Here is a 24,957-nt window from a genome sequence, read left to right on the forward strand (position 1 = left end):
TTGAAACCTCAGACCTGAAAGAAGATTAAATTGTTTTTATTATTTACCACTGAGTTCTAGACATTTTCTCGACCAGCCTGTGTGTGTTGAAATTTAATGTACAGACATTTCCCATTAACGTTTTATTTTGAAAATCTCCTACACAGCCCCAACCCGGAAACAGAAAAGTGTTGTTATGCTAATGATGTGTCATCAACAGATTTGGGTGGAAGCAATAGATAATGGGCAAAATAAACCCAGCGGACAGTTATTGATACTTGTCTAAGGACTTGTGCAAGTTTAACACGTAGAATTGTGTAGTTAACAAACTGTCATAAAGTGAAATTTGTAGACGTAAGTTGACAAAAACAGCGCTTCTCTTCTCCCTCCTCCTCTGAACTGTTAGCAGGAAAGCTAACTGACTTCCTCGACTTCTTTTCGGCTCCTGACAGGACAGAACGGGAGAGGGATGTCCTGCAGCTTGTTTGAGTTTTGTCGGCTCCAAGAGCTCAAAACAGTCCGGGACTTCTTGTTCCAGAACCAGAGTAAAGAGTCAGTAGAAGAGAAGACTCAAACAGGTAAGCTTACCTGTGCTAAATGTTGGTGAAGATGCTCCAGCAGCAATGAGACAGTTATATGGAGTCCTGTTAGCTTAATGCAGCTACGAGGGAGCATGACTCCTAAATGTTCCCAAGGAAATGTTGGTCCTTATGGAAATAATGATATAGGTTTGATTGTTTTGTTAAATACCGAGGAATATCTGAAATAATATGGCCTGTTATATGTGTCGTTCATCCAGATGTTACCAGCGTCCCAACACAGGAAAACATGGCCCTCCTTTTATCCGAGCTTTATGCTGATGTCTCATAGAGATCCTGTGACTTTTAATATTCTCTACATAAGAAACTATTACTGATTGCAGTTCTTCAAAGAAATTTGTCATGCAACGAGAGATTTCGCTGTAAACAAAGAACGCATTCAAATTGAATTTTTGAAACCTATTGTAGATTGTTTTAAGCGTCTATTCTGTCATGTTAATCTTTTTAGTTTCCTCGCTCTAAATGTGAATGTGTGACTCCATTGAGAGTTTTTCTGTTATTTTAAGTTATTGCTTTGAATTGATTGCTGGATATTGGAGTCTTGAGATCGTCTCTCATGTTTCTCAGCAGAAAACGAGCTTTCCTGGGATACCTCTGACTGGGAATCGGGATGGGATAACGATGAAAATAAGGAGGAAGATTCTGCTTCTTCCACCAAGGTCTGTGTTTTTTTTTTTTACTCTGTTTCGCTCTAATGTATTTGGGTGCAAAATGTCCAGAAAAAACTGAGACATAGAGGGAGTAAAAGTTACTAGCTTAAAGAGAAATAACAAAGTGTTTCAAATTGCACACAGAAAAAAAACTTACAAGTCCCAAATCTCTGTAACCATCAGTATGTCAGGTAGTATTCTTCTTCATGTCCAAACACCGGCTGTCCTCTGCAGGCAGAGGAGGAGCCATCGGGACAGAACCAGCCATGGCTTCAGGACTGCGTTGTGTCCTTGTCACCCTGCGCCGACCTGCTGGTTGTGGCTCGAGAACAGAAAGCTGTTTTCCTCTCAGGTCAGAAATTAAAACGATCACACAAACACAGTTCTCAGTACTCTCAGTATTGGGAGCGCTGTCATTTAATTGGAAGCTTTGGTTTCTTCCAGCAAAGTGGCGCACAGGTGACAGTGGCAAAGAGGAGATGACCCTGGCGGTGACCTGGAGTGGACACCTCAGCACAGAAGAAGGGTGAGAAAAGATCAAAACTCTGACTATCGATAAGTTGATGACAGGATTAGTAATAGTAATCCACAGAGTAATGTGTATCTCTTCAGAGAGAGAGTCAGCAGTGTCATCGCTATCCCCCTGGCCAGTCAGAAGAGGTGAGAATTACCTACTTGCAAGTTGCATAAGAACGTTATGACCATATCATAACCGCATATTTACTGGACTACAGGAGCTCCACAGGGAGGCCCGACTGGACTTGCATAGTTGTGGGCTTCACATCTGGTTATGTCCGCTTCTACACAGAGGTACTCTTTACTTCTGCGTTCCCAACTCCTGTAGTCACAGACAGTCTGGGTAATGGTGTTTTTTTTCCTGTCGTGTTATCAAATCAGAGCGGGGTTCTTCTCCTGGCCCAGCTGCTACACGTGGACCCTGTTCTGAGGCTCAAATGTCGCACCTATGAGATCCCTCGTCATCCTGGAGTAACGGAGCAGGTAAAAGGGAAACCCAAATGCATCAGTCGCAGCTGACACGTTCCACAATCCCGGTGTTGAAGTGTTAGTTATGAGCTAACGGATAATCTCCCTCTGCAGCACGAGGAGCTCAGCATCCTTTATCCTGCCGCTCTGGTCACCATCGACGGCTTCAGCCTCTTTCAGTCACTGCGGGCCTGCAGGAACCAGGTGGCGAGAGGTACAGCTGCTTTACTTATTACGCATAGCAGGGAGGCCTCTCACGTGGTGCTAATTGTTCCTCAGAGATAATCGCAGATGTGTTTTTTCTCTTGCTGGCTGGGTGGATGTAGTGATTGCTGCGAGACTTTCAGGTACAACTGAGGCATAACCGTTCTTTTAATGCATTCAGGTTAGCAGCTTTTTGCTATGTAGAGATCTGCTGTTGGGAATTTAGCTCATAGTGCTCTGAGGATCAGTGCTTCTAGTAGCTGCAATGCAGATGTTTAGGGCCTCAGTTTATCTCCTTCGGCTTGTATCCTGTCTGAAGGAATCATTTTGTTTATTAAGGAGTTTGATGCTGAAAGAAACGCCTTGAGTGATTCTTGTATGTGGAGTTAAGAAATACAGAAAAACTATGAGCGTGTGTTCACCTGCTGAGTTGTTAACAGCTGTGAGTTTCCTAACAAAGGAGCTTCTCTTCTGTGTTTTTGTATTAAATGGCAAAAGTTTTGAGGGCTTTAAATGGAAGTGTTTTTCCCACACCGTTTCGGTTAATGAAGATGTTTAAAACATTGAACTGAAGGTATTACTGTCTCTCACTGTGTAGCTGCAGCAGCAGGTAGTGATGTTGTCCCCCCTCCTCCTTTGGCCTACAAGAAGTGGGGTCTGCAGGAGATGGACACCATCATGGACCACAGCAGTGTGGGTAAGATATATTTCATAACACTTATGAGTTGATTGCTCACAATCTCTTTCTTTTCTGGATTGTTGTGCCTTCAAAATATTAAAACGAACTCCAAAAGATATTTTCCTGTTTTTGTCATTTTTCTTTCTGCAAAATAGTGCAGTCTCAGATACATCTGATGGAAATCCTTTGTGAATATCACATTTCATGTCTCACAGATTCTTAATTGGATTTAGGAATAGACTTCGACTGAGTCGTTCTGTATCTGATTTGATCTTGCTATAACCTTAAAGTTGTTTTCCTAGAAGGTGAAATTCCTCTCTAGTCTTAAGTCTTTTCCTTCATCGAAGGATGATAACCTCCTTGATCAATATGTTTTTATCTCCATCGATCTTCCCATCACATCTGACCAGCATCTATTCCTGGGATGAAATCTTCCTCCATTTCAGGATTCTGCTCTACTTTGTGTTGATGACTTTAACTGTACAATTACTTCTGTCCTCCGGTTGAAGGTGTGATGACGCTGTGTGTGTTTGACCAAATGAAGAATGCGTCCATCTTGGGGGGGTTCCATGCATCAGTCAAGGGGAGCCCCCCTGCCATGAGCCAGTTTGTGACTGTAGGGGCCGGGCCGTACGCTGGATTTTACTACGCAGTGGAGGTGTGTGTGAGGAGAGTAAATAAGCGTTAAAGATGTGTAATTGTCTGTTCTGTGGAAAGCTGTATGCGACAGTCTCTCTGTGTGTCTGTAGGGAAACTCTCAGCCTCTTCTGTCCCATGTGGCTCTGGCTGTGGCCAGCAAACTCACCTCAGCCCTCTTCAACGCTGCCAGGTTTGGAGAAAAGAATCCTGACACAATGAAGTAGCGAGAAAATGATGCACAAGGCAAAAATAAATCGGTGTAGATTTATTTTATTCAGAATATGAATAAAAAATAAATAAAGAGCGTGTTTAGTAACACAAAATCATCATATGACTCTGATCGGGTTGTCTTTATGAGTAGTAAGTTTTCCCACTTCTCCTGTTCCTAATCGTGCTTTAATTATCTCCTCTGTCGTATTGTTTGTCTCCTGCTGTTCTGCTCTCAGTGGGTGGTTAGGGTGGAACAAGAGCAGGAATGAAGAGGAAGCAGCTCAGAAACAGAAACCTAAAGTGGAGCCGGCGACACCCTTAGGGATCAGGTACTGTTCATGATATCTGAATGCTAAATGAATCATATGATATTCAAAACTCTTTACTTTGTCCTTAAACCTGACAACCTGGACTTCCAGATTTGGTCTGCCAGATTCCCGGCGCCACGGTGAGTCCATATGTCTGTCGCCTTGCAACACGCTTGCTGGAGTCACGGATGACTTTGGTAGAGTGACGCTGCTGGATCTGGCAAGGGGTGTCGCCATCCGCATGTGGAAAGGTGAGAGGAGAAACCGACACAGAGGAGGCCCAACATGACGTGAATCAAGATATTCTCCATTCCACCTTTAAGTGAACAAATGTGACCTTGTAAAGATGTTTATTTGGTCTTAATGTCAGGCTACAGAGACGCCCAGCTGGGGTGGCTGCAAGTTCAGGAGGAGCGTGGGGATCGGGAATTCTCGCCCTCTGCTTCCCTCCCCAGACGTCACGCCCTCTTCCTCATCATTTACGCCCCCCGTAGGGGGATCCTGGAGGTGTGGGCCATGCAGCGGGGTCCTCGAGTCGGTGCATTCACTGTGGGCAAACACTGCAGGTACACTTCATCTGTTTACTTCAACCAAATCTGAGCTTAAAGTAGCTGTGACATCTATTTCTCTTTTTTTTTTTTTTTTATGTGTGGACTTGATTTTCTGTCAGGTTGCTTTATGCCGGCTACCATCTGATGGGAGTAAACAGTGTGACCAGTCAAGGCTGGCAGCTCCACACGCAGCAGGTGTGTCTGCTGGATCCCACCACCGGAGCTCTGAGGACCATCAACATCCCCTTCCATCTGGCCCTCAGGTTGGAGCAAAGCACGGCTGTTGATCAGATGTTGCAAAGAGATTATCAGCTACTATCTGAACACGTACACATCACACGTGTCAGTGATGTTGGAGATCTTCTCAAGCTATCACAGCTTAAGAAGATCTACAACTTAGTTTATTTCTCTAATGTTAAGCTTACCCTGTCAGCCTTCTCGGTCTCTTTATTTCAGTGATAAAAAGAACGAGCGCGCCAGAGACATGCACCTGCTGAAGAAAGTGAGCGCCATACTGAAGAGCAGAGACATGGACTCTGGTAATGGACACGTGGCTGAGAGCAGAGCGAAGACCCAGAGACGCTGAACTGTTCCTCACATGGTTTCTGTCTGGTTGGTTTGTAGATTCCTTGGAGAGAGAAACAAAAAGTGTCTTGTTGGAAATCAAACATCCTGCCGTTAAGAAGCAGGTTTGTAGATTTAAAAAAAATCAAAGTGTAATCAAATGATTCTTTGTATTTGTTATAGTTATTATCTTTCATCTTTTCTCTGGATTCCCTTCAGGCTTTGGAGTCTCTACTGTCAAACAGGAACGCTCCGGTCTCTTGTCTCACTAACGTTACTAGTGCCTTACATGATGCTTTGAAGCAACAAGGTAGCGCAACAAACTTCCCTCTGAAGAAAGTGTTCTGTGAACAAATGGTAAAATTAAGCATATCTCAATAAAAATCGGTTTAAAATAAAACAAAGCTTGTATTTCTGTCTGACAGATTCAAATGAAGTGGAAGCATCACTACTCCAGCTCTGCTCCTCCCAGTTGAAACTGCTCCAGCTCTACTCGGACATCCAGCAGCTGCAGTCGGCTGCAGACTCAGAGGCCTGCTCTGCAAATGTCTGTTGCAAAAACACCTGAGCGACATCAAACGCAGCGCTCCTGCCCTCTAACTCGGGCTCCTTTCCCCTTCAGCAGGACTCCCTGGAAGGCATAGAGGAGGAGTTGTCTCGTGTCGGCCCCGCCTTGCAGCGCTACGCACAGCTCAGCTCCAGACCCTCGGTGTCTTTTGCCCAGGACTCTCCCGACACGCCGCTGTCCGCTCAGGCTTTCCTCACTCAGCTGGAGTGTGCCGAGGACGGAGAGGTGAAGGTGAATCGCAGGTCGGATGCAGAGTGGAACCAGCTTGGTGAGAGTTTGAGGCCTTTACTCCCGAACAGACATAGTGTAATGAAAGGATGGTAGAATAATCTCACTAATACACTAAATAGTAGACATTTGTTTCATTTATAATAACATTTGTCTGGAACAAACTGAGACAAATTACTACAAATTAATTATTATCAGTCACATTTATCAGCATCATCTTTCTGTGGTTTCCGTTTCCAGGTTCCATACTTAAAGTTTGAAAAATTAAACATAAATGAAGAAAATTTGACTAAGAATATGTGAAAACTAAAGAGTTTTCACATATAAAATGTGTAGGATCCTATTTTAGGTAGTTTTAAGATACATTTGTTAACTAATAGACGCTTATGTTTGTTCATTTCTAGTGAAAAGAGGGAAATATGTCAGGTTTTTATCTTATTCTTGTTTAATAAACACTCCTGAACTTGGGAAGTCATGGACACAATATTCAGCTCATTTGCTCAAATGTAAGTTCTTAGTTTCAGAAAATTTTATTAAAAAAAATATTATTTTATATGTGTTACATCACTTGTTTGATCTCTTGAAGCTGCTTTTATATATAAAAAGCTGGCAGGCTTGAAAATGTGTTAAAAAAAAAGTTTCCAAAATGCAAACCATTTCAAAAGACCTACAGAGCTGTTGGTGTTTAAATCAAATTGACTTCCTCTTGGCCAAGTCAACGTCTTTTGTGAGTTTGTGAAAACTGCTTGATCTGCTCAACTCTTATTTTTAATCCAGCCTTTGCTCTTTGTTCTTTGCAGGAAATTTTATGTTTTGGGGTTGTTTATGTGGTAAAAGTCCCACCCATAAAGTGTGTGACACACTACAGCTGGCTGGCATCAGCCCACAGCAGCTACTGGTAAGATCATGTCCCACTGCAGGAGAAGGTAGAAATGTAAATGTCATTTACTTTTCCAGGGTTTGGTAATACCTGTTGTCTACACCTGTAGTCTTTGGTAATGAGCGTGTGGCTGCAAAGGGAGAAGGAAGTGCTTCAGAAGCCAGTGGAAACGGTCAGAAACCTGCACTCGCTGCTCATCGCACTTAGCAACATGGACGGTTTGTGTTCTTATCAATGAGTCCAGGAGAAATAGCTTTAAAAACAAAGGTGATGTTTTTTTTTTTTTCTTTCCTTTGTTTTTAGGTGCTGTCGAGGAGTCATGGGATCCACAGTCTGTCTCCCCCTGGTGGCAGCAGGTCCGATTCACATGCATCCAGTCTCACAACGCGGCTGCGGCTTTACTGGCTGCTTTAGTCGCTCACCGCGCCGCCAAGGCGAGCATCACAAGCAGGGCTGACAGCAAGGTACAGCCACGCCCTGCCAATGTGAAAGCTGTGAGTTTATGAGGTATTCGGAGAAACAATTAAGTGTTTGGGCTTTGCTCTGCTGGGTTACAGCTGCAGGCAGAGTGGGAGGCCGTGTCATTGGAGCTGGAGCAGTGGGTGGTGTGTGTCCGTCAGCTGGAGGACGTTTTGGTCCTGCAAGCTCTTCTGTTGGTGCCTTCTCCTCAGGGAACAGCAGGGGGAGCTGTAGTTCAGTGCTCCATCAAAACGCTGCAGGAGGGAGGCAGAGGTGACACACACAGGAAGGGATGATGGGAGTTTTTTTATTGAATGATTTCCAGTAATTCCACTCATTCATGCTCTCATAAGAATATGTGAACTCAGAAGATATATGGTCTTATGAATGACAAATGTTTAATGTATTATTTTTAGTATTCACTGCTGGGGAGGGGTCAGAACTGCTTTTTTAAATATCTTTGGGTTTTCCTCCTTACATTTGTGTTTTAAGGTGGTATTGCAGACAGTGTTTCCAAGTGGGTGTTCAGGCAGAACATGGCGCCGGAGCGACTGAAGAAAATTCTCCAGAGGAAAGAAACTCAAGATACAGGTGACCAAAGGAAGCAGAAAGAGGATGGAGAAGAGACAGAGAAGTGCCAGGAGGAGGCAGACAGGACAGCAGGTGGCATTGAGGAGATATTTCACACAGATTTTAGATTACTTATGGATTTTCACATTATGACACTTTTTCTGTCCTTGTTTCTCAGAGCTGTTGCTGGCAGTTTGTCAGCGATTTCCAGATTCTTTGTCTCCTGACTTGCTCTTCGCCAACTGCTGCTGGGAGTATGTAGTGCAATGGAACAAAGACCCAGAGGTGCACAGATACACTGACTGTTCTGATTTTACACTAGTACTTTTAGGGAATGCCAGCTTTATTTTTGAAACATACACTTTGAGTCACACAACTGTGAGTTGTCTTTACTCGGTAACGGAGTCTAAAACAAAGAGCCTTATTGTCAGCGTGTCCTGGAATTTTTACTCTCTGACTGGCTGGTCTCCAGCAGATCAAGCTTGTTATCTAACGTCTCAGTACATCCCTGATAAATTTAATTGACTGCCTGAGAGAAAACCAGAAATGTTCAGAAATTTCTGTGTGTAGCCTGACTACACACATAAATGTGTAGTCAGGCTCCCAACTGTAATAAATACAGAAGAAGGAGGATAATTCTTGTTATATTTATAAATATTTTCATGTTTTCCACTGTGTAGGAGGGCCGATATTTATTCGTTGCTGTGGAACATTTAAAGTCGATCACCAGTCCTCACATTCAACTAGGTCAGTGTTTTTGCTCACCAATAACACAAAGGAATATTCATCAGTCATTTTATGTCCCCTGCTATATATTTCCAAACTTCTTTAATGTAAATCCAATGATTCTTTCCAGGTATTTCCACAATGATGTGGAGTACCTTCATCGTCAAGCGTTTCTCAGCAGCTGCTTTCCTCATGGAGAAGGTAAGACACAAACGTACAGGCTGCTGTAGTCTAGATATACTACTATAAATGACACGCTTTGTTTCTTAAGGTGGGAAAAGCACCAAAAGATCGCTTATGTCGACGGGTAAGTTTGTCTCGGCGCAACACAGTGTTTAGTGTTTAAGTTCACAGACTGAGGAATTGTGCTTCTGTTGTCAGGACGTTGGGATCGGAGACAAAGCCATGACGTCGTTCCTGGGCTGCTGCGTCCAGCTGCTGCAGATCCTCATGGAGGTGACTGGACTAATGGTTAAGAATCAGAGCTCTTTGTCTTTTATGCCTTTCTATGTAAGTAAATGAAAAGAACACGAGCAAAGCATGGAGAGTGGACAACGCCTGGCATAAGAATATTAATTAGGCCTCACAGTGAGGATGCACGTGGAGGTGTGTTGGCTTTGACGCATGTCGCTCTGCTATGAATGCGTATGGCGCCCTGGTGAAGCCGCCGGGTTCACTGCAGCGGGTGGATGCTTGCAGGCGGACTCGGCCATGGAGGAGATTCCAGCTCCGGAGCTTTCCGTGGAGGAGGTGTGGAGCGGAGCCGAGGGCCCCGCGTCCATAGTTGAGCTAGCGCTGGAGCAGAGAGGCGTTCACTACCCTCTGGTGCAGCACCACTGGCTGTTGGCGTCGATTCTGCACGCTGCCATGAGCTTCAGCATTAAAGTCAAACCGCTCAGTCTGTTTGACAGCAAGGTGAGCGCACACATGAACGCAGCAGGTCCTTGTCTTAGATTTTGATGCATCTCAGTGTATAAATGTCTTTTTAGGGTAAGAATGCTTTCTTCAGAGATCTGACCACCATCCAGCTGATGCCCAGTGGAGACATGGATCCTGGGTTGGTCTCACTACGACAGGAGGTGTGTGGTGGAATGAAATGTAGAGGATGATTATTATAAATTATCTTTGAAGTCTGTCATGATTCATAGTTCCTGTTCTGGTTAAGTTCTTCCTGCGGGTGCTGACTGGATGGGTGCAAGCTATAGACGACCCGTCCTGCTCCTCCCCACGGCCTGCGTCCACATCGCTGCCCTCTGATGGACCGAAAGCGGACTGGTGGCCCTCCCTGTGCATGGACCTGGGATCCCTGCTGCAGGTTAACCCAGACATCCTGCGCCGGCACCTCGTCTGCGAGCTTTACAGCCAGGGCCTCGACCTGCGAGCTGAGGAGGTGAGTGATGTTTTATTATGGCAGTCGGTTTTGAGTCTGCCCATATTTCTAAACGTTTGCCTTTGAAGAGGCAAGATCGTCTTTTAATCTTGTTAAATTCATGTTCAGGAAGCCACAGAAATCATTTAAAAGGTTTGTAGAGCCATCTCTGATATTAATGTAAAACCAGGAGGCCTAAACTGTTTGACAAAATCTGGAAAAGTATGAAACTTCAGTAAAGAATTCTCCAACTCTCGGCAAGCACGGAAGATCATTTGTCTGTCCAGACTTTATTCCATCCTTCCATCTGCACAACCCATCCGACTAGCTATCCATCCTTCAATACATGTCAAGTCCGACTGTTATAAAAACAGTTAAATTCATTATGAACGTTTGTATTCACGTTGTTAAAATTGACCTAAAGGTCTGAGGACCCTGGACATTTGGCCCTGGTAAACATTTGAATTGTGGATGTTTAGTATCAGCTTCGATTTTATAAACAATAAAAATTTCTGCATTTATTTTCTATGTTCCTTACAAGGATATTATATAGAGAAATCACCTCGGCATGTAAAAGGCATCAACACTCACTGTTGCCTTCTAGGCAATTCTGCAGGTGGAAGATAAGGAAGTCCTGGGCTCCCATCTCTTGGTTCTGACCGGTCAGAGGCTCAGCTACTCCCTGCTTCACAACCAGAACCAGACGCAGGCTGCCATGGAGCTGCTGGCCCGCCTGCCTCCAACCCTCTGCACCTGGTTGAAGGCAATGGTAAGACAATGGCAACGGTTGCGAGGGGTGTAGCTTCAGCGAGCGAGAGGCAGGGTACACCCGGCACAGGGTTTTTAAAAAAAATTAATAAATAAAACTTCTGTCCACAGCCTCATTTTTGTGACAGGGGTTTGTATTTGGAGGTATTTCTTCCTGCTGCATATCACGAGACCCTTTAACTAGGCTGCCCAACATGCAGCTTAAAGAGGGGAAGACTAGAAGTCAGGAGGAGCTTTGTAACGTTGAAGCTTACAGTTAGAATCTTTAGTGTCTGTGTGCCGAGGCTGAGCTCTATAAAGCCGCACATCAATCTATGCGTCTCTCATATCCTCCTGGGAACCGAAGAAAAAAAGTGTGTTCCAATTTCTTTTTTTGTGTGATTTCCTATCTATTTGGGTCTAAAAAAACACCTTACAATTAAATTTTTTTAAAAAATATTTTTATTTTTAATTTCACAGCATGTCCACTGTAGTGGACAACAGGATGATTTTTGTGTAAAAATACAACTGAATTTAGAAAATGAGCAGATTATCGCTTTAGAGTAATATTAACAAAAGAATAAATTTAATTTGATCAAAAACTAAATTCTTTATCACTCTTCGTTGTTTTCTGTTGCTTATTGCTTGCAAGGACAATAGTTGCCTGTGTATTTAGTTGAACATTGAACATAAGCAGTTCTACAGTTCTTCTTTTGGATATTTTAGCGGTGATAATCCTGGAAGCACGTTTTCCTTTTGGTGATGCAGAGAAACATCTTGCATTTGGTACACCTCATGTATGTCTTGCCATTGCAGCCCTTATTCCTGCATCTTTCTGCATGCTTGATATCCACCATCTCTGGCATGTGCCTGGCCCCTAGTCTGCGTACAGAGGGCTCTGGTTGAGGGATCCTTGTTTTGGTTGGTGGCTGATACTCTTCTTCACTGTCTTCACTGCTGTCATCAAATGAAGGACTATCCAACAGCTCTTCAGCCAGGTGCAATTTGAAGTCCAGATACTGTTGGGTGTTCTTAGATGATCGATTAATCGCTTTACTGTCAGACTTGTATTGGATCCAAGCGTTTGTAATGGCAACATCAAAGAAATGAGCGATCACACGTGATGTCCATTTCTTGGTCCTGGTTGACATGCGATAAAAGCTCAGCATTCGGTCACACAAGTCTCGCCACCCATGTTGTCATTGTATTCTCTGATCACTGCTGGTCGTCGCACCTGGACATGAGCCTTTTCTTTGTTGGACCATCTGCTACAGATATCTTCTGGATCTTTCCCATACACAGTGGAAGCCATCAACACTGGTTTATTGTCAAACCATTTAGTGATTGCCAGCTCAGGCCTCCTCCGGACCATCGTCACTGATGCTCCTCTCCCTTCTTTTCGCAACTGCTTATCTCCTGGTAGCTGGCATGGCTTTGGTACTCGGTTCCTCATTATTGTTCCAGTTGCTGGAAGACCCTTTGCAAGCAAAGCATCCATGAGATCGATTGTTGTGAAGTATCGATCAAAGAATACACAGGTTCCTGTGGGAAGAGATTCAACCAATCGCAAGACTGCTGCAGCTCCAACTCCCAACCTTTGGCCCCTGAACGTATTCTTCCCTTGATACACCTCAAAATCCAGTACTAGACCATTTGGAGAGGCAAGGACAAAGACTTTTAGGCCAGTAGGGTTTGGCTTGCCTGGGACATATTGCCTGACTGGACAGCGGCCTGTGAAAGGGACGATTTGCTCATCAATGCAGACCTTATTATACCTTGGAAGTCTGAGACAACCTTGCCTCACACGGTCAAGCAATGGTCTGACTCTCCAAAGAATGTCTGACTCCTTTGTCTCTTCTGTTACATCCAGATCATCAACAATCTTGAGTGAGCTTCTCAGCTTGTAGAATCTATCCCTTGTCATTTTCCTGCTAATAACTGGCACTTTAGTTTTTTTAGCCCAAAACATTTTAACTCTGGGATAGCCAAGGCAGGCCATGTGTACTGATATGCCAAAGAAAATCTTGATTTCTTGAGCAGTAGTATTTAGTGACACTCCTGTCGTTTGCAGCTGTCTTTGATTTGTAAAAGCTGCCAAATCTTCAAAGATTTTGTCGTCGATGTACTGCGAAAAGTATTGGATTGGACTCCAGTGTTCTCGGATTTTAGGGTCATCTTGACAGACAGGAAGCCCAGGTAGCACAGGTGTGAATCTATTATGATGGATGGAAAAAAAACACAAATAAGTACTTAAATACTAATACAGCAATAATCTAATATGATAATAGAATTGGATACATTAGCCTAGAACTAAATAAAACATACAAGGTAGTCCTGGCCCACAAAGCACGGCTGACTTTCCTGCTCCCTTTCTGGCTCTGAGACTGTCTCCTCATCAGATACTCCTGCATCTTCTTCCTCTCCTTCTTCACCTACTTCTTCTTCACCATCTTCTCCTGTCCCAGGCTGATACTCATCCTCATCCTCATCTGACAGCCCCAAATCTGAATCTCCCTCTACTATTCGGTATAAAATCCTCTCTGCTTCACTTCTTTCTCCTACAAGAATGTTGACTCATTAAATACATTAAAATGGTCCTGGTGTCCACTACAATTGACATTCATAAAAGGACTGTTATTTCAAAACAGAAATTATTAAACTGTTTTCTGAGATAAAAATATTATCATTGACATGTTAATAAACAAGACTATATATAATTATCATGGTAAAAATAGCAATAGATAAAGAATAATTTGCTTACCTTTCCTCTTTCCATAAAATGTGGTTGTTGGTATGCCAGCCATTTTGATTGAAAAGAAAAAGTGAGTTCCCAGCATGCAAACCTATCACATGACACATCACTGGAAAGCCCAGGATGTCCTCTAAAGAGTAATGCAGGGCTTGATAGGGTAACTCAAAATAGTAAAAGAAAATACAGGTGAACAAAATGTCCACTATAAAGGACACAAATGAATGGGCCGGGTCTCAGGAGGATATTGTGACTCTTCAGCTACATGATCACACACACAATTTTTGTCACCAAAATATGTCAATAAAAAAAAAAGCCACTTTTGAATTTAGTTGACCAAGTTTCACATGGTAAAGGGGAAACTAAATGCTTCCATTTCTGGCTTTACTAGTCAAATTCGGGTGCAAGCGAATTGCTTGTAATTGTGTTTGACATCTAATAATTCTCATTACATATGAGTACCTTAACTTGAATGGAAGGCTGACTTGATCTTGTATGCTGCAGGATCCCAGCGAGTTAAGATGCCCCCTGGTCTCTCTGCCTAAGACCACCCGACTGGTCAGCCGTCTGATTGAAATGCTGCCAGAGAACCACGCCCAGTACAGCCTGGCCCTGCACCTGCTGGAAGCTGTGGACGTCCTCTCTCTGTCCACTGAGGACTGATGTCCTCTGACTCGGCACTAAAACCCCACAGCTGAACATTCGAAATCATCATCATCATCATTTAAATCATGTTGATTCCAATTTAAGTCGTGTTAAAAAAAATGGCTTTTAACTTTTTTTGTTTTGTTTTATTAGCCCATCAAGTTTCTGTGCATGTAACATAAATGGTATTAAATATTCGTGTATTGTGTTTTCAGGATGAGTTATGCTGAGGATCGGGGCATGTTAGTTTTACTGCATCTCATTTTCACTAAAAATCATCAGTCCTGTGCGGCATTTCAGACCCAAACCCGTCATTACAGCTTTTGCACAGGCAACCCATGTATCATAAATGAAGAGAAGGATGTTATTTTTATTTGTATATATAAATATAGAGAATTCTGTATTAGCCCCATCCTGTGTTCTGTAATTTGATGTCCAGCACAGAATAAAGAAATTTCTCAAAAGTTGGACTAGATTAGCTCATTCACAGAACATAAACCAGAACAAAACTCTGTTGCACATCCAAGCATTTGTAGTGCAAAAGAAGGAACTGATTTTATTATACAAAGGTGGATTTACACAGGAACTCCCCCATGCCATCTTCTCTCCAGTATATACTCCTACTATAGTCACATAGCGACACTTGTAGTGAAATATTTAGCATCAACACATTGAAACAAGAGCATCCCTCCTACGCTCATATCCCATCCTTTTTATCTCCCAAATATTTACAGTAGACTTCAGTATTTCTGGTTTGAGTTCACTGAGGAAAAGTGAGCACATGGAATAGCTATAGCTTGAGACTTTGGATTATTCTACATCTGCTAAGATGGTTTGTTTATTTAATATAAAACCTTTACTGAAGGTCTGAAGTAGAAGTTTTTATAAACAGCCAGAGCAACAGTTCCCACTGGGCGTGTAAAGCAACTTCTTGATCCTGACATGCGCAAGTTGTCTTGGTAACAAACGTGTCATCCGGCATGTGAGACGACAGTCTGGCAGCGCGGACACAGACAGTCTGTGGACTCTGAGGTGTAGCGGCGGCATCGAGGGCAGCGTGCTGAAGAGGTGGGCATCACGGCGATGCTGTAGGGGCTGTCCTCACGAATAACGCCACCTAAAATACACACCACATTACTGCCAGATGCAATCTAATACAAAAGCTCTGACAGAAGAAATGATTTTTAATTTCCCTTTATGCAATAAAGTGTGAATGTCTTCATTTTTGCATATTTGGCTTACTGTTAGGAACATTTGTTTTGTCTAATTTTCATTTCATACAAAGAAAAACTGAAAAGCCTGAAACTTCTACTGATCAACAACGCTTTACAGGCTTAAAGCTATGCAGAACAAGTAATGCAGCTATCAGCACTTTTGTGGTGGACTCGTCTCACCTTCCAGGTTGATGAGGAAGGTGCCGTGGCTCAGCAGGACATCGGGATTCAGGTCGCGGGGCAGTTTGCTGGTCAGGTTGACTCGCGCTGCCATCATCAGCTCAGCTAGCTGGGAGTCGGTGGAGGTGGGCTCTTCCTGGAGAGACTGAGAAAAAGATAAGAAACAGGTGAGTTTGTTCCAATACAGACGATTTACAGAAGTTGCAGGTGGATCAGAGGATGGCTTGGTTTAAAACTTAAATCAAGTCATTTTTTTCTAATTATTCAATATAAAAAATTTATGTATGGGAGATTTCTTCCTATGACTCTTGAACAAGGTAACAATGTTTCTAAAATTACAGAGATTAAGGCAAGCCGTCTGTGATGAAAGCACCGATTAACACAAATTCTACAACATTCAAACAAAATTAATAACGTATCTAAAAATGAGGTCTGCCACAGTGGCTATGATCACCGTTTTCTTTATTATTCTTTATTAATTTCTTCATAAATATTTCAGAATATGTTGGCCACTAATTATCCATCCATCATTTCAATGAGTTGTAGTCTTTTACAAAAGTACAGTTCCTACTTTGATTCTTCATCACGAAGGAAGGCAAACGTGACAAGTAATTTTTTTCTTACTGACACTGAAATTTTTTTTTCACCTTTTGTATTAAAATTTATTTTAACTCATTCCTTACCCACATTGTTAAGGAAGAGAGGCCTGGAAAATGTTGTTCCTCTAAAGTGAGGCCTATTTTTTTATTTATTTTTTTTTACCTGAGAGACTTGCAGTGATTCTTACCTCCATGAGCTCAAACAGGAGTCCCGGTTCGATGGCAATCGTCAGATCATACTGGGCGGCGTTTTTACCAGGAATCGAAGACAGGAAGGAGTCCCGAATGGCGCAGGCTCCTTCCACAGCCTCCTCCAGACCCGGGCGCCGCCACACAGAGCTGCTTTTGATCCACCCGCTTCGGAATAACGTCTCCGCTTCTGCAGCAAAAGAGCTCTTGCTTAGAAGCAAACGGATTGCTAATATCTAGACTGTTTCTCTACGAAGCCATCGACACATACTGTCGTGTCCTGGAGTGTGGAGGTAGACCTCTTCTGCTAGGTGAGGCAGGATAGGAGCAACAGATCGAGTCACGCCATCCAGAATTTCCTCTAAAGCAGTCTGACATGATCGCCTGCCCAACGAGTCCTCCGGACTGCAGTACAGCCTGAACAAAAGAGGAATCAAGAAAAGATCCAAGAATGGAAAAGTGGAAATGTGCGGTTGTGTTGTTGTGGAAGGTAATCAATCACCTGTCCTTTATGATGCTGAAGTAAAAACTGGACAAGTCTCTGGAGATGAAGGCTTGGAGGATACGGATCACTCTGCCAGCATCAAACTCGCTGTAAGCATCTGTAATCTGGACAAAGGAACGAGCACCAAGGCCACTTAGAATAACCACAAGCCACTGGTATGGAAGCAAAATGTCCAGAAGAGTCCGACCTCAACACACCTTCATGCTGTACTCCCGCAGCAGGTGCAGCATGTACTGATCAATATAGTACATCTGTTGGGGGTCCACGGCTTGCGTGCGTTGGTCGAAGCCCTGCAGGTTGCCGAGCAGAAACCTGAGCGAGTTCCTCAACTGGAAAATAAAACCAGTCAGAGGAATGAAGAAGAGGAGACGCAGAGAGAAAGGCTCTGTCAAGGTTACGTCCCTCTGGTACCTTGCTGATGCTGTCGCGGGCCAAGTTAAGGGTGCCCGGTCCAATCTGGACTTCGGAGAAGACGTTTGATTCTGCGACCCACCAGCGCAGAACATCTGCCCCGTACGCCGGTACGCTGCCGTCCTGAGAGAGACAAGAGATTATCCAATCTGATCATCATCAACACAAAGAAATGAGAGGAAATATGAAAAACAAGTTAAGGACAGAAGGACAGAGTTGTGACTATCAAAAAAACAAACAAAAAAATGCTGGTAAACATTCTCATCTCACCTCCTTTCCGTTAATGACTTCATCAGGATCCACAACGTTCCCCAGAGACTTGGACATCTTTTCTCCTTTCTCACTGACTGCAAAGCCATGGACCACCAGAGATCTACAACAAGTGTATTTCATTTAGAAGAGATGAAACTTGATCTCTGGAGTTCTTACTTAGCTTAATTCATCGGGACACTCACTTATAGGGCGCTTTGTTGCTGATGGCTACGCTGGTGAGCAGCGAGGACTGAAACCAGCCTCCAAGCTGGTCCTTTCCCTCCACATATGCATCGGCTCTGGGGTCCGACTCTGCGGGGAGGCAGAGGATGGAGTGAGGTTAGTTTGTTTCTCAGACAACAGAAAGGTCTGCAGAGATGACAAACACCAGTTGTTAGTCAGAAAGGAGGTAATTGTGTCTTTAAGTTGTTTTTGGTTGCTCCTAATAACAAATGAAGGCCCCCAGCTAACCTGAGTCTTTCTACAAAACAAAATGGCAGCAAAGAGAAGCAGTTGGGATCAATCCCGAAAAAAGAACAGTCACAGTTCTCTGCGAAGCAAAGTAGAAAAACATCCTGCATGCAGACAACTGTGAGGGCTTCAGATTCATGCCGAGCACATTAAAGAGAACTTTTTCTCCACATCTGGGTTTTGGAAACACTCACTAAAGGACTAAAAAAAAGAGAGGAAACACGCAGGGAAAATAAAACTGAACAGCCTGCAGCGCCCCCTGCATGTAAACATCTGAATAACCTGTAACTAGAGGTTTGCGGAGCGAGTTGGAGAGCCAGCTGAGACGGGATTCTGGCTCCTCGGATGCTTCCTCCATCTCTTCTAGAAATCACATCCAGACAGACAGACAGACAATGTCATTGTCAAAGAAACAAGCTCAAAGAAAGCGATGTGTTATTTTTGCTATAATTACACATATTAGTCATTGTTTAGCAGTTTAAAATACACACATTAACACCCCTTGAATTTCTTTTATCAGAATAAAACGACATATGCCAAAGTATTTTATTAAGATATGATTAGATGGACTATCACACAGTGTGACAGTCAGAAGGGTTAAGGAAGATGGATGCAGCTAAAAAAACACTCCAATCCTGTAAGAAAGACAACAGTATCTTTTCTTTCTGCTCTGTATTTGTAGCTGTGAAAAGCAGTTAGTTACACATATATAATGTATGTATTAGCATGTATTGTTACGCCCGGTGGTGGAGTGGTGCCCTAACTAAGTTCAGGGAATATAAATACCTTTGCAAGGAATTACAAAGTACATATTCTCCTCTTTTGGCTGTGTTTAAAACCAAGTTTTACTGATCAATTTAAAGTACATTAACTGTATAATTTGCATCCTATTTCACAGAAATTGTAATAAAAAATAAAATATTGATTTTGTCCAAAGCTTCTGTCTATGAAGCTCATGCAGCTTCATAGACAGAGGACAAAGGACATGGAGGGACAAAAAAATCTGAGAAAGCATCTAATAATGTTTAAATGATAATTCCCAAAACGTTTCTGGGTCACAGTCAACCTGTCTTTTTCCAGAGCTCCAGGTGTGCTGACAGAGCTTGACTCCATAATCCTGGATGGTAACAGCAGCTACTGCGGCTAATCACACCTCACCAAAGCAGCTTACAGCTGGATAAATCAAGTGGCTCTAAGCAGCTTTCTGTACATTTAAGTTAATGAAAGAAGAGTGGATTAAAAGCAGTGTGAAGGCTTTCAGTCTGTGAGCGGCTTCACTGAAAATGAACTGAACAGATTAGAAGCTACATTTGCTTTTATTTACATTCCAGGAAACTGAAAAAGAAAATTATTGTAGCTTTCAGCTGCTGATGGTAAAAGAAGTCGGTTTGTCATAAAAATGTGAGAAAAATGTGGTTAATTTGTCAGCTGGGTGTCTGTGCGGTCTGCTTCTCATGCAGTGTTTGTTCTCAAATCCAAGTGTTGCCACTGAGAACCGAATAAAAGTTTTTCTCTGAAACAATTTCTTGCACTTGGTCAAACTGGGATATCGCCTCATACCTTCCAGCACAGCTGCCCATGATGCTCCACTGTCAAACCAGATGTCCAGAACGTCATCTCCTCGAAGGTAGTCGCTCACCGGTCCTGCTTTACTCTGATGGAGCAAAAAACATCCCAAGAACAACGCCTTATTTCCCAACTCAACTGTCAAGGGTGCATAAGTTCCTTTAAATAACTTGATGATTAAATTCTACCATTAAATAAAAGCCCAATCCAATTTAATTAATTTTTTCTTGTTATCTTACATATTTTCTACCTTGGGGTGATGCAAAGTGGATAAACACAGTTTAGCTGCAGCGATTCTGGAAGGTTGAACCTAAATTTTCTCTTTATTTAAAATAATATTTACTCACCTTCTTGAGAACCTCTGGGGGCAGCAGAGCCTCGATGGGAAGCTCCCACCAACAGTCGCTGCCTTTTTCTTTGAAGAGTTTTGCTATGTGGGAGACTGTGTATCTGCATAAGATCCAGGGGTGTTAGATTCAGTTTGACATACTTCAAACAAAAGTCAAGCGATGCTGGATAGGATACTGTTGGAGTAATCAACTTTTTACAAAAACAGTCAGCAAATAACAAATAACCAATTTTCCTAAAGACTCCAGTACTACTTTATCTTTAACTTCCTTGTACGTTTGGAAATTTTTTAACACCAGAAAGCAAAAAAAGTTAAGACATGCGCCAATAAATCAGAGATCTCCAGGTCAAAAATCTTACAAATCGGTAACATTCGGAACATGTGACGATGCATAAATGGGGAAGATCTTCTAAATCCTTAATTTCCTGTTGGATTCAAAACTACCTCCTCCATCAAAGAACAAGCTCTTGTGCACTACAAATCTAAGAATCAATATTAAATTATTTAAAACCAGAGCTTAGTGAAAACAAACAACTTGACAATAACACAGTAATGACATTGTAGTTTGTGTGACATTCAGCATACTTGTTAATGAGAGGTTCCCCACTCTCTTTATGGTAGAAGACAGGGATTGGGACGCCCCAGCTCCGCTGCCTGGAGATGCACCAGTACGTCCGTCTGTCCAGCATGGTCAGCAGGCTGCCTCTCGCCGACTCCGGTAGAACACGAACCTTCTGCAGCGCCTCCTACAGGCACAGAGGCAGACTTTGTTGAAAAACAAGTCTAGATATCACCTGAACAGATCCGTATTCTTGGACAGACAGCAGCAGAAAGCGGAGACATTACCTTTGCCTTGTCTTTCAGTGATGCAGTGTTGATAAACCATTGTTTACTAGGCCTGATGACCACAGGCTGCTTCGTCCGCCAGTCATACGGGTAGCTGTGGACGCACTGCTCCTCCAGAACCAGAGCACCGCTCTCGTTCAGCATGGAAATCACTAAAACAAGCAGCAATGTAGGTTTCAAAACATACAACCCCTCCCTGTCCCCAAGAAACATTAAGGTTAACTCTGACTCCGTCTACCTGTATCAGTTCCTTCAGTCATCACCGAGAGGTTCTGCAGCTTGGGTCCTGCCAGCTCTGTGAACCTGCCATCTTCATCCACCATACACTCCTTCAACCAAAATACATTTGTGAAAGTAAAATTTAATTGTTCATAAGCTTTATTGCGTCCATAATGCAGCAGTACGTGGGTTAAAACTAAGTATAAACAAATAAGTAAATAAATAAATAAATAAATAAATAAATAACACACCACAGGCAGTTTAAACTGTGAAGCGACGCTGTAATCGTCCATGCCATGAGCAGGTGCAGTGTGGACCAATCCCGTCCCTTTCCCCATTGTCACGTGGCTGGCTGGCAACAACGGGACTTGCTTGTCAGGAATAGTAGGATGTTTGCAGATTCCACCTTCAAGTTGTGAACCTTCAAAAAGAAAAAAAGAAAAAAAAAAAAAACAGGAAGTATCCATGCTTAGGTTAGTAAATGACAAAAACAGCCAACAGCCTATCCTTTTAAATAGATACCAGAGCAGTACCTGTGAAGGTGCCAACAGTCTGCAGCTCTGTGCCCAGCAGCGCGGCGAGGCTCGCTGTGCGTTCAGTTGCCAGCAGCAGCAGCTGGGAAGAGTCGGCCCTCTTCACCACGGAGTACCTGCAAACCAGAAACAGGAAAACGATGCTGCTACTGGTACCAGCTGTCATTTATTAGGCTGCAAAGAACCTACAGAAGGTGCAACGAAATATAAGTTCAAAACAGAATACGACGACAAATCCGATGGACGTGTTATTGGTTCACAGCAAACTGAAGTCCATATGTTGAATGTTAGAAACAGGATTAGTAACATACATAGTACAAAAAGAGCCACTCAGAAAGGATCACCTTATTATTTCTGGTGGTGAAAAAGTTTTGATAAAACCTTTTTTGTTGGGGTTGTACTGTAGTTTACAAAAGCCATTTCATACCATCCTTTATGTAAAATGAGCTTAGAGAAATTTCACACTTCAAAAATGTGTGTTTTAGAAGGACAGAACATCATCCTTCAGAAGGTGAAGGTGAGATAATTTAAATCAATAATTGAGGATCTGATTTTATTTCTTAGCATAATGGCAAAAAATAGTAGTTTCAGCTCAACAACGTGTAACAAAACTGGACCAGAACTAATAAGGTCATAAAATAAACCCCATTGATTTGAAGGGAATGCTGAGAACTTTCCAAACTGAAAGTGTTCTCTTCGCAGGTGATCTTACTGGGCATTGGGCATGTAGCAGACGGCCTGGTTGGCAGGGATGGTCCAAGGCTGGGTGGTCCAAACCAACACCGAAACATTCTCCAGACCTGCTGAAACCCACAAAGAGAGTCAGCACATCCCTCCAGGATTGATCAGAACTTTATGAGGATGACTGACTCACCTTCCTCTGAGGAAATCTTTGGTGGGAGCGTCGCCAGAGGGAAGGTGGCGTAGACAGCTCTGCTCACATGCTCAGGGTTGTATTCCAGCTCAGCCTCAGCCAGGGCCGTTCTGCAAAGAAAGCAAGAGCAGAGGGAGGGTTGGCAAGACGAAGTTTACATGTCTAAAATTGGACGGTCGCTGCATGTTGGTCCCATACCTGGATGAAGGAGACCAGAAGACAGGTTTGTAGTCCTGATATACCAGTCCCTGAAGAGCAACAGAGAAGGATGGCAGTACCAGAAAAAGTTACTTAAAAATAATGCAATTCAAAACAAGGTATAGTTTAAGTCTTTATCACAGCAAATTAAGTTAACTAGTTTGTGCTCATAGCTCACAAACTGAATGCCTAAGAAGTTTGAAATGAAACAGATCTTTTTTTTTTTTTTTACATTTTTTAGGAGCAAAATCTGTGCTAATTTGCACAAATACCGTGCTTTTAATCAGGTTTTGTGTGTCTGTGTATTTAACAAACACACTGTTTCATGCTGCAAGAGTGAGTAGCAAACCCTAACAGTTTAAACTGAAGGAAAGTAGGAAGGCAATTCCTGGTTAAACTCTGTCTGACACTTTAATTTTAAAGAGAACCCACCTTGCCATGCATCTCCTGGAAGACCTTTAACTGAGCAGCCTCATAAGCTCCATCAAACGTGTAGTAGCACTGCTCCCAGTCAGCCATCACCCCCCAACGTTGGAAGGCGGCTTTCTGCCGAGCTATCGCCCCTTCAGCAAACTCCCGGGCTGGAAGGAGCAAAGCACAAAAACCTTTTATAGCAGCTGGAAACTTCTATGAAAAACAGGCATCAACCTCTCCATCCTCACCTTTCTGTCTTATCTCCAATGGACTGAGCCCACTAGTGCCAAGTTCTCCCAAAGCTTTGAGCTCTATGGGCAGGCCGTGGCAGTCCCAGCCGGGGATGTAGTGGACCTGACGTCCTCTTAGCATCTCAAAACGGTTACGGATGTCTTTCAGGATCTGAACAAGATTAGTAAAAGAGCTTTAAGGTTCCAAGTCCTAAGTAAAGTAGTTTTTAAAATACTAATTTACTGCAGCAGCTTTTACAAAAAGGCGCAATAGAAGCAGGTAACACCTAAGACAGAATTATTTACTTTGTTGAGTGCGTGTCCAACATGAGCGTCCCCGTTTGCATAAGGTGGTCCGTCATGAAGGCAGAACTCTTTCTTGGCTTTCCTTTCTCTCTGCCATGAATACAACTCTGCAAAACCACATTCCTGCAAAACCAGATTATACAATAAAGTAATTAGTTTAACTAAAACACAGTAACTGCTTTAAGTTACGGTAAATGTTTTTGCAGTTACTAAGATGTTTGTGTTAATACTTGCTCTGAAAGATGACAGGACAAAGATCCTCAAGGTACTAATCCCAAATCCAAGTTATTTCAAATTGAGTTACCTTGCAAATGTATTAATACCTCTTTCACTTTTCCATATTTTGTCACTTTACAATCAAAAACATGTATGTATCTTTTGGGGTTTTTATGGGATTAACCATATTATACTACAGTATAATATAGTATAATATGGTTGTCCCCGGTCAGACTAATTGAGCTGTGTAGTCTCTCTTAAGTATGATTTTGAATTTTAAAAAGTATGAAATTATGTATTATGGTCTAGTTTTACATCACAAAAACCTCGCATTTAATCAGGGGTGTGTCTACATTTAACGACTGCTGTACCTGCTGGATCTGAAGTTCTCGGTCCAACAGCTTTTGTCCGGTCAGTTTCATGGGAAACTCAGTCCGAGGAAGAAGCACTGTGTCCCGGTACATAGCCTGGGCGGAACCAGGCTCTGCGGGCTGAGCGCTGCCTTCCCCGGGACTGACAGCATGACGGCGGCTACAGCTGCAGCCGACCGCGCGGCTAAGAAAGAGGCCACCTCCCGGCTGTGACCTCCGTCCCCATCTCGTCAGCGTTTGGTACACTGGCGACACCCGGGTCAGCAGCATGGAGAGGCGAGGTAACTCGGTGGACAAAATAAAATAAAATGAAAAAACTGAAAGTGTCTGTGTCGGCTTATTGTTGAGTTTATTCAATGTGTTGTCATGTTTCGTCCTTCTGGTTGACTATGTTTCTTCCGGAAGAAATTGCACAAAGGACAACTACGGTGTCCCTGTTGGGACATATTTCCTCCATATTACCCGCTAGAGTAATATCCGGGAAGCCGAATACTAATGACGTTTAACTGCGCAATGACAAAAAAATGTACAAAAAAATATATACATTCTGACTGTTCATTTAAAAAAATCTGTAAAGGCAATAGTCAATCTTATTTTCAGTAGTTGTCACTATGTTACATCAGATTCTTGATGTAATAATCAACTTTTTGTGTAGCAGCAACTGCAAAGAAAATAGATTGCTTCTTTTTTAAAAGATACAAACTTT

At 42.8% G+C, this 24,957-nt stretch overlaps 3 protein-coding genes across 11 annotated transcripts; 1 reads left to right on the forward strand and 2 right to left on the reverse strand.

The window, feature by feature from the left end:
• The first annotated feature begins 166 nt into the window (after positions 1-166).
• rab3gap2 (RAB3 GTPase activating protein subunit 2 (non-catalytic)) lies at positions 167-14,772 on the forward strand. Of its 6 annotated transcripts, none has more exons than XM_044141919.1 (36): positions 167-333; positions 432-557; positions 1,146-1,237; positions 1,463-1,580; positions 1,673-1,754; positions 1,841-1,888; positions 1,963-2,038; positions 2,126-2,227; positions 2,327-2,426; positions 3,015-3,113; positions 3,605-3,753; positions 3,845-3,924; positions 4,181-4,273; positions 4,364-4,503; positions 4,623-4,818; positions 4,923-5,066; positions 5,260-5,342; positions 5,428-5,492; positions 5,587-5,677; positions 5,793-5,914; positions 5,990-6,203; positions 6,964-7,061; positions 7,153-7,261; positions 7,347-7,507; positions 7,601-7,775; positions 7,995-8,165; positions 8,251-8,357; positions 8,753-8,819; positions 8,929-8,999; positions 9,070-9,105; positions 9,180-9,254; positions 9,498-9,713; positions 9,788-9,877; positions 9,964-10,188; positions 10,772-10,936; positions 14,168-14,772. In XM_044141919.1, exons 2-36 carry the CDS (start codon positions 449-451, stop codon positions 14,324-14,326), a joined length of 4,128 nt encoding a protein of 1,375 aa, XP_043997854.1. In that variant the 5' UTR covers positions 167-333; positions 432-448; the 3' UTR covers positions 14,327-14,772. The 6 variants fall into 6 exon arrangements, with proteins under 6 accessions (XP_043997854.1, XP_043997858.1, XP_043997853.1 ...); XM_044141923.1 differs by having other exon boundaries at positions 1,149-1,237; XM_044141918.1 differs by having other exon boundaries at positions 167-557.
• On the reverse strand, positions 11,319-14,131 carry LOC122845632 (piggyBac transposable element-derived protein 3-like). Its single transcript, XM_044141929.1, has 2 exons — positions 13,676-14,131; positions 11,319-13,127 (listed from the first exon to the last, which is right to left on the reverse strand). The coding sequence occupies exons 1-2, from the start codon at positions 13,771-13,773 to the stop codon at positions 12,077-12,079; spliced, it is 1,149 nt and encodes a 382-aa protein (XP_043997864.1). The 5' UTR covers positions 13,774-14,131; the 3' UTR covers positions 11,319-12,076.
• Positions 14,773-14,825: 53 nt separating the features above from the next.
• Positions 14,826-24,679, reverse strand: iars2 (isoleucyl-tRNA synthetase 2, mitochondrial). Of its 4 annotated transcripts, none has more exons than XM_044141925.1 (24): positions 24,252-24,679; positions 23,665-23,787; positions 23,377-23,530; positions 23,147-23,295; positions 22,715-22,764; positions 22,517-22,626; positions 22,355-22,445; positions 21,643-21,758; positions 21,361-21,530; positions 21,129-21,219; positions 20,891-21,042; positions 20,630-20,790; positions 20,043-20,145; positions 19,690-19,783; positions 18,412-18,492; positions 17,862-17,970; positions 17,677-17,779; positions 17,407-17,529; positions 17,193-17,324; positions 16,993-17,099; positions 16,762-16,907; positions 16,490-16,680; positions 15,703-15,847; positions 14,843-15,425 (listed from the first exon to the last, which is right to left on the reverse strand). In XM_044141925.1, the coding sequence occupies exons 1-24, from the start codon at positions 24,519-24,521 to the stop codon at positions 15,280-15,282; spliced, it is 3,117 nt and encodes a 1,038-aa protein (XP_043997860.1). In that variant the 5' UTR covers positions 24,522-24,679; the 3' UTR covers positions 14,843-15,279. The 4 variants fall into 4 exon arrangements, with proteins under 4 accessions (XP_043997863.1, XP_043997862.1, XP_043997860.1 ...); XM_044141926.1 differs by having other exon boundaries at positions 22,355-22,442; positions 24,252-24,678; XM_044141928.1 differs by lacking the exon at positions 18,412-18,492 and having other exon boundaries at positions 14,826-15,425; positions 22,355-22,442; positions 24,252-24,678.
• Between the last annotated feature and the right edge of the window lie 278 nt (positions 24,680-24,957).

Source organism: Gambusia affinis, linkage group LG16 (assembly GCF_019740435.1).
Source record: "Gambusia affinis linkage group LG16, SWU_Gaff_1.0, whole genome shotgun sequence".
NCBI classification, from domain to species: domain Eukaryota; kingdom Metazoa; phylum Chordata; class Actinopteri; order Cyprinodontiformes; family Poeciliidae; genus Gambusia; species Gambusia affinis.

Excerpts from the sequence above, each read along its gene's own strand:
- rab3gap2 (XM_044141918.1), top strand. The coding sequence starts at position 449 with ATGTCCTGCAGCTTGTTTGAGTTTTGTCGGCTCCAAGAGCTCAAAACA. Across the intron at positions 5,067-5,259 it reads CCCTTCCATCTGGCCCTCAG|TGATAAAAAGAACGAGCGCG; the intron begins GTTGGAGCAAAG and ends TCTTTATTTCAG. Across the intron at positions 9,000-9,069 it reads CTGCTTTCCTCATGGAGAAG|GTGGGAAAAGCACCAAAAGA; the intron begins GTAAGACACAAA and ends TTGTTTCTTAAG.
- LOC122845632 (XM_044141929.1), bottom strand. The coding sequence starts at position 13,773 with ATGTGTCATGTGATAGGTTTGCATGCTGGGAACTCACTTTTTCTTTTC. Across the intron at positions 13,128-13,675 it reads ATTTTATGGAAAGAGGAAAG|ATTCACACCTGTGCTACCTG; the intron begins GTAAGCAAATTA and ends CCATCATAATAG.
- iars2 (XM_044141925.1), bottom strand. The coding sequence starts at position 24,521 with ATGCTGCTGACCCGGGTGTCGCCAGTGTACCAAACGCTGACGAGATGG. Across the intron at positions 20,146-20,629 it reads GGGGAACCTCTCATTAACAA|ATACACAGTCTCCCACATAG; the intron begins GTATGCTGAATG and ends GATCTTATGCAG. Across the intron at positions 19,784-20,042 it reads CCCCAGAGGTTCTCAAGAAG|AGTAAAGCAGGACCGGTGAG; the intron begins GTGAGTAAATAT and ends TTGCTCCATCAG.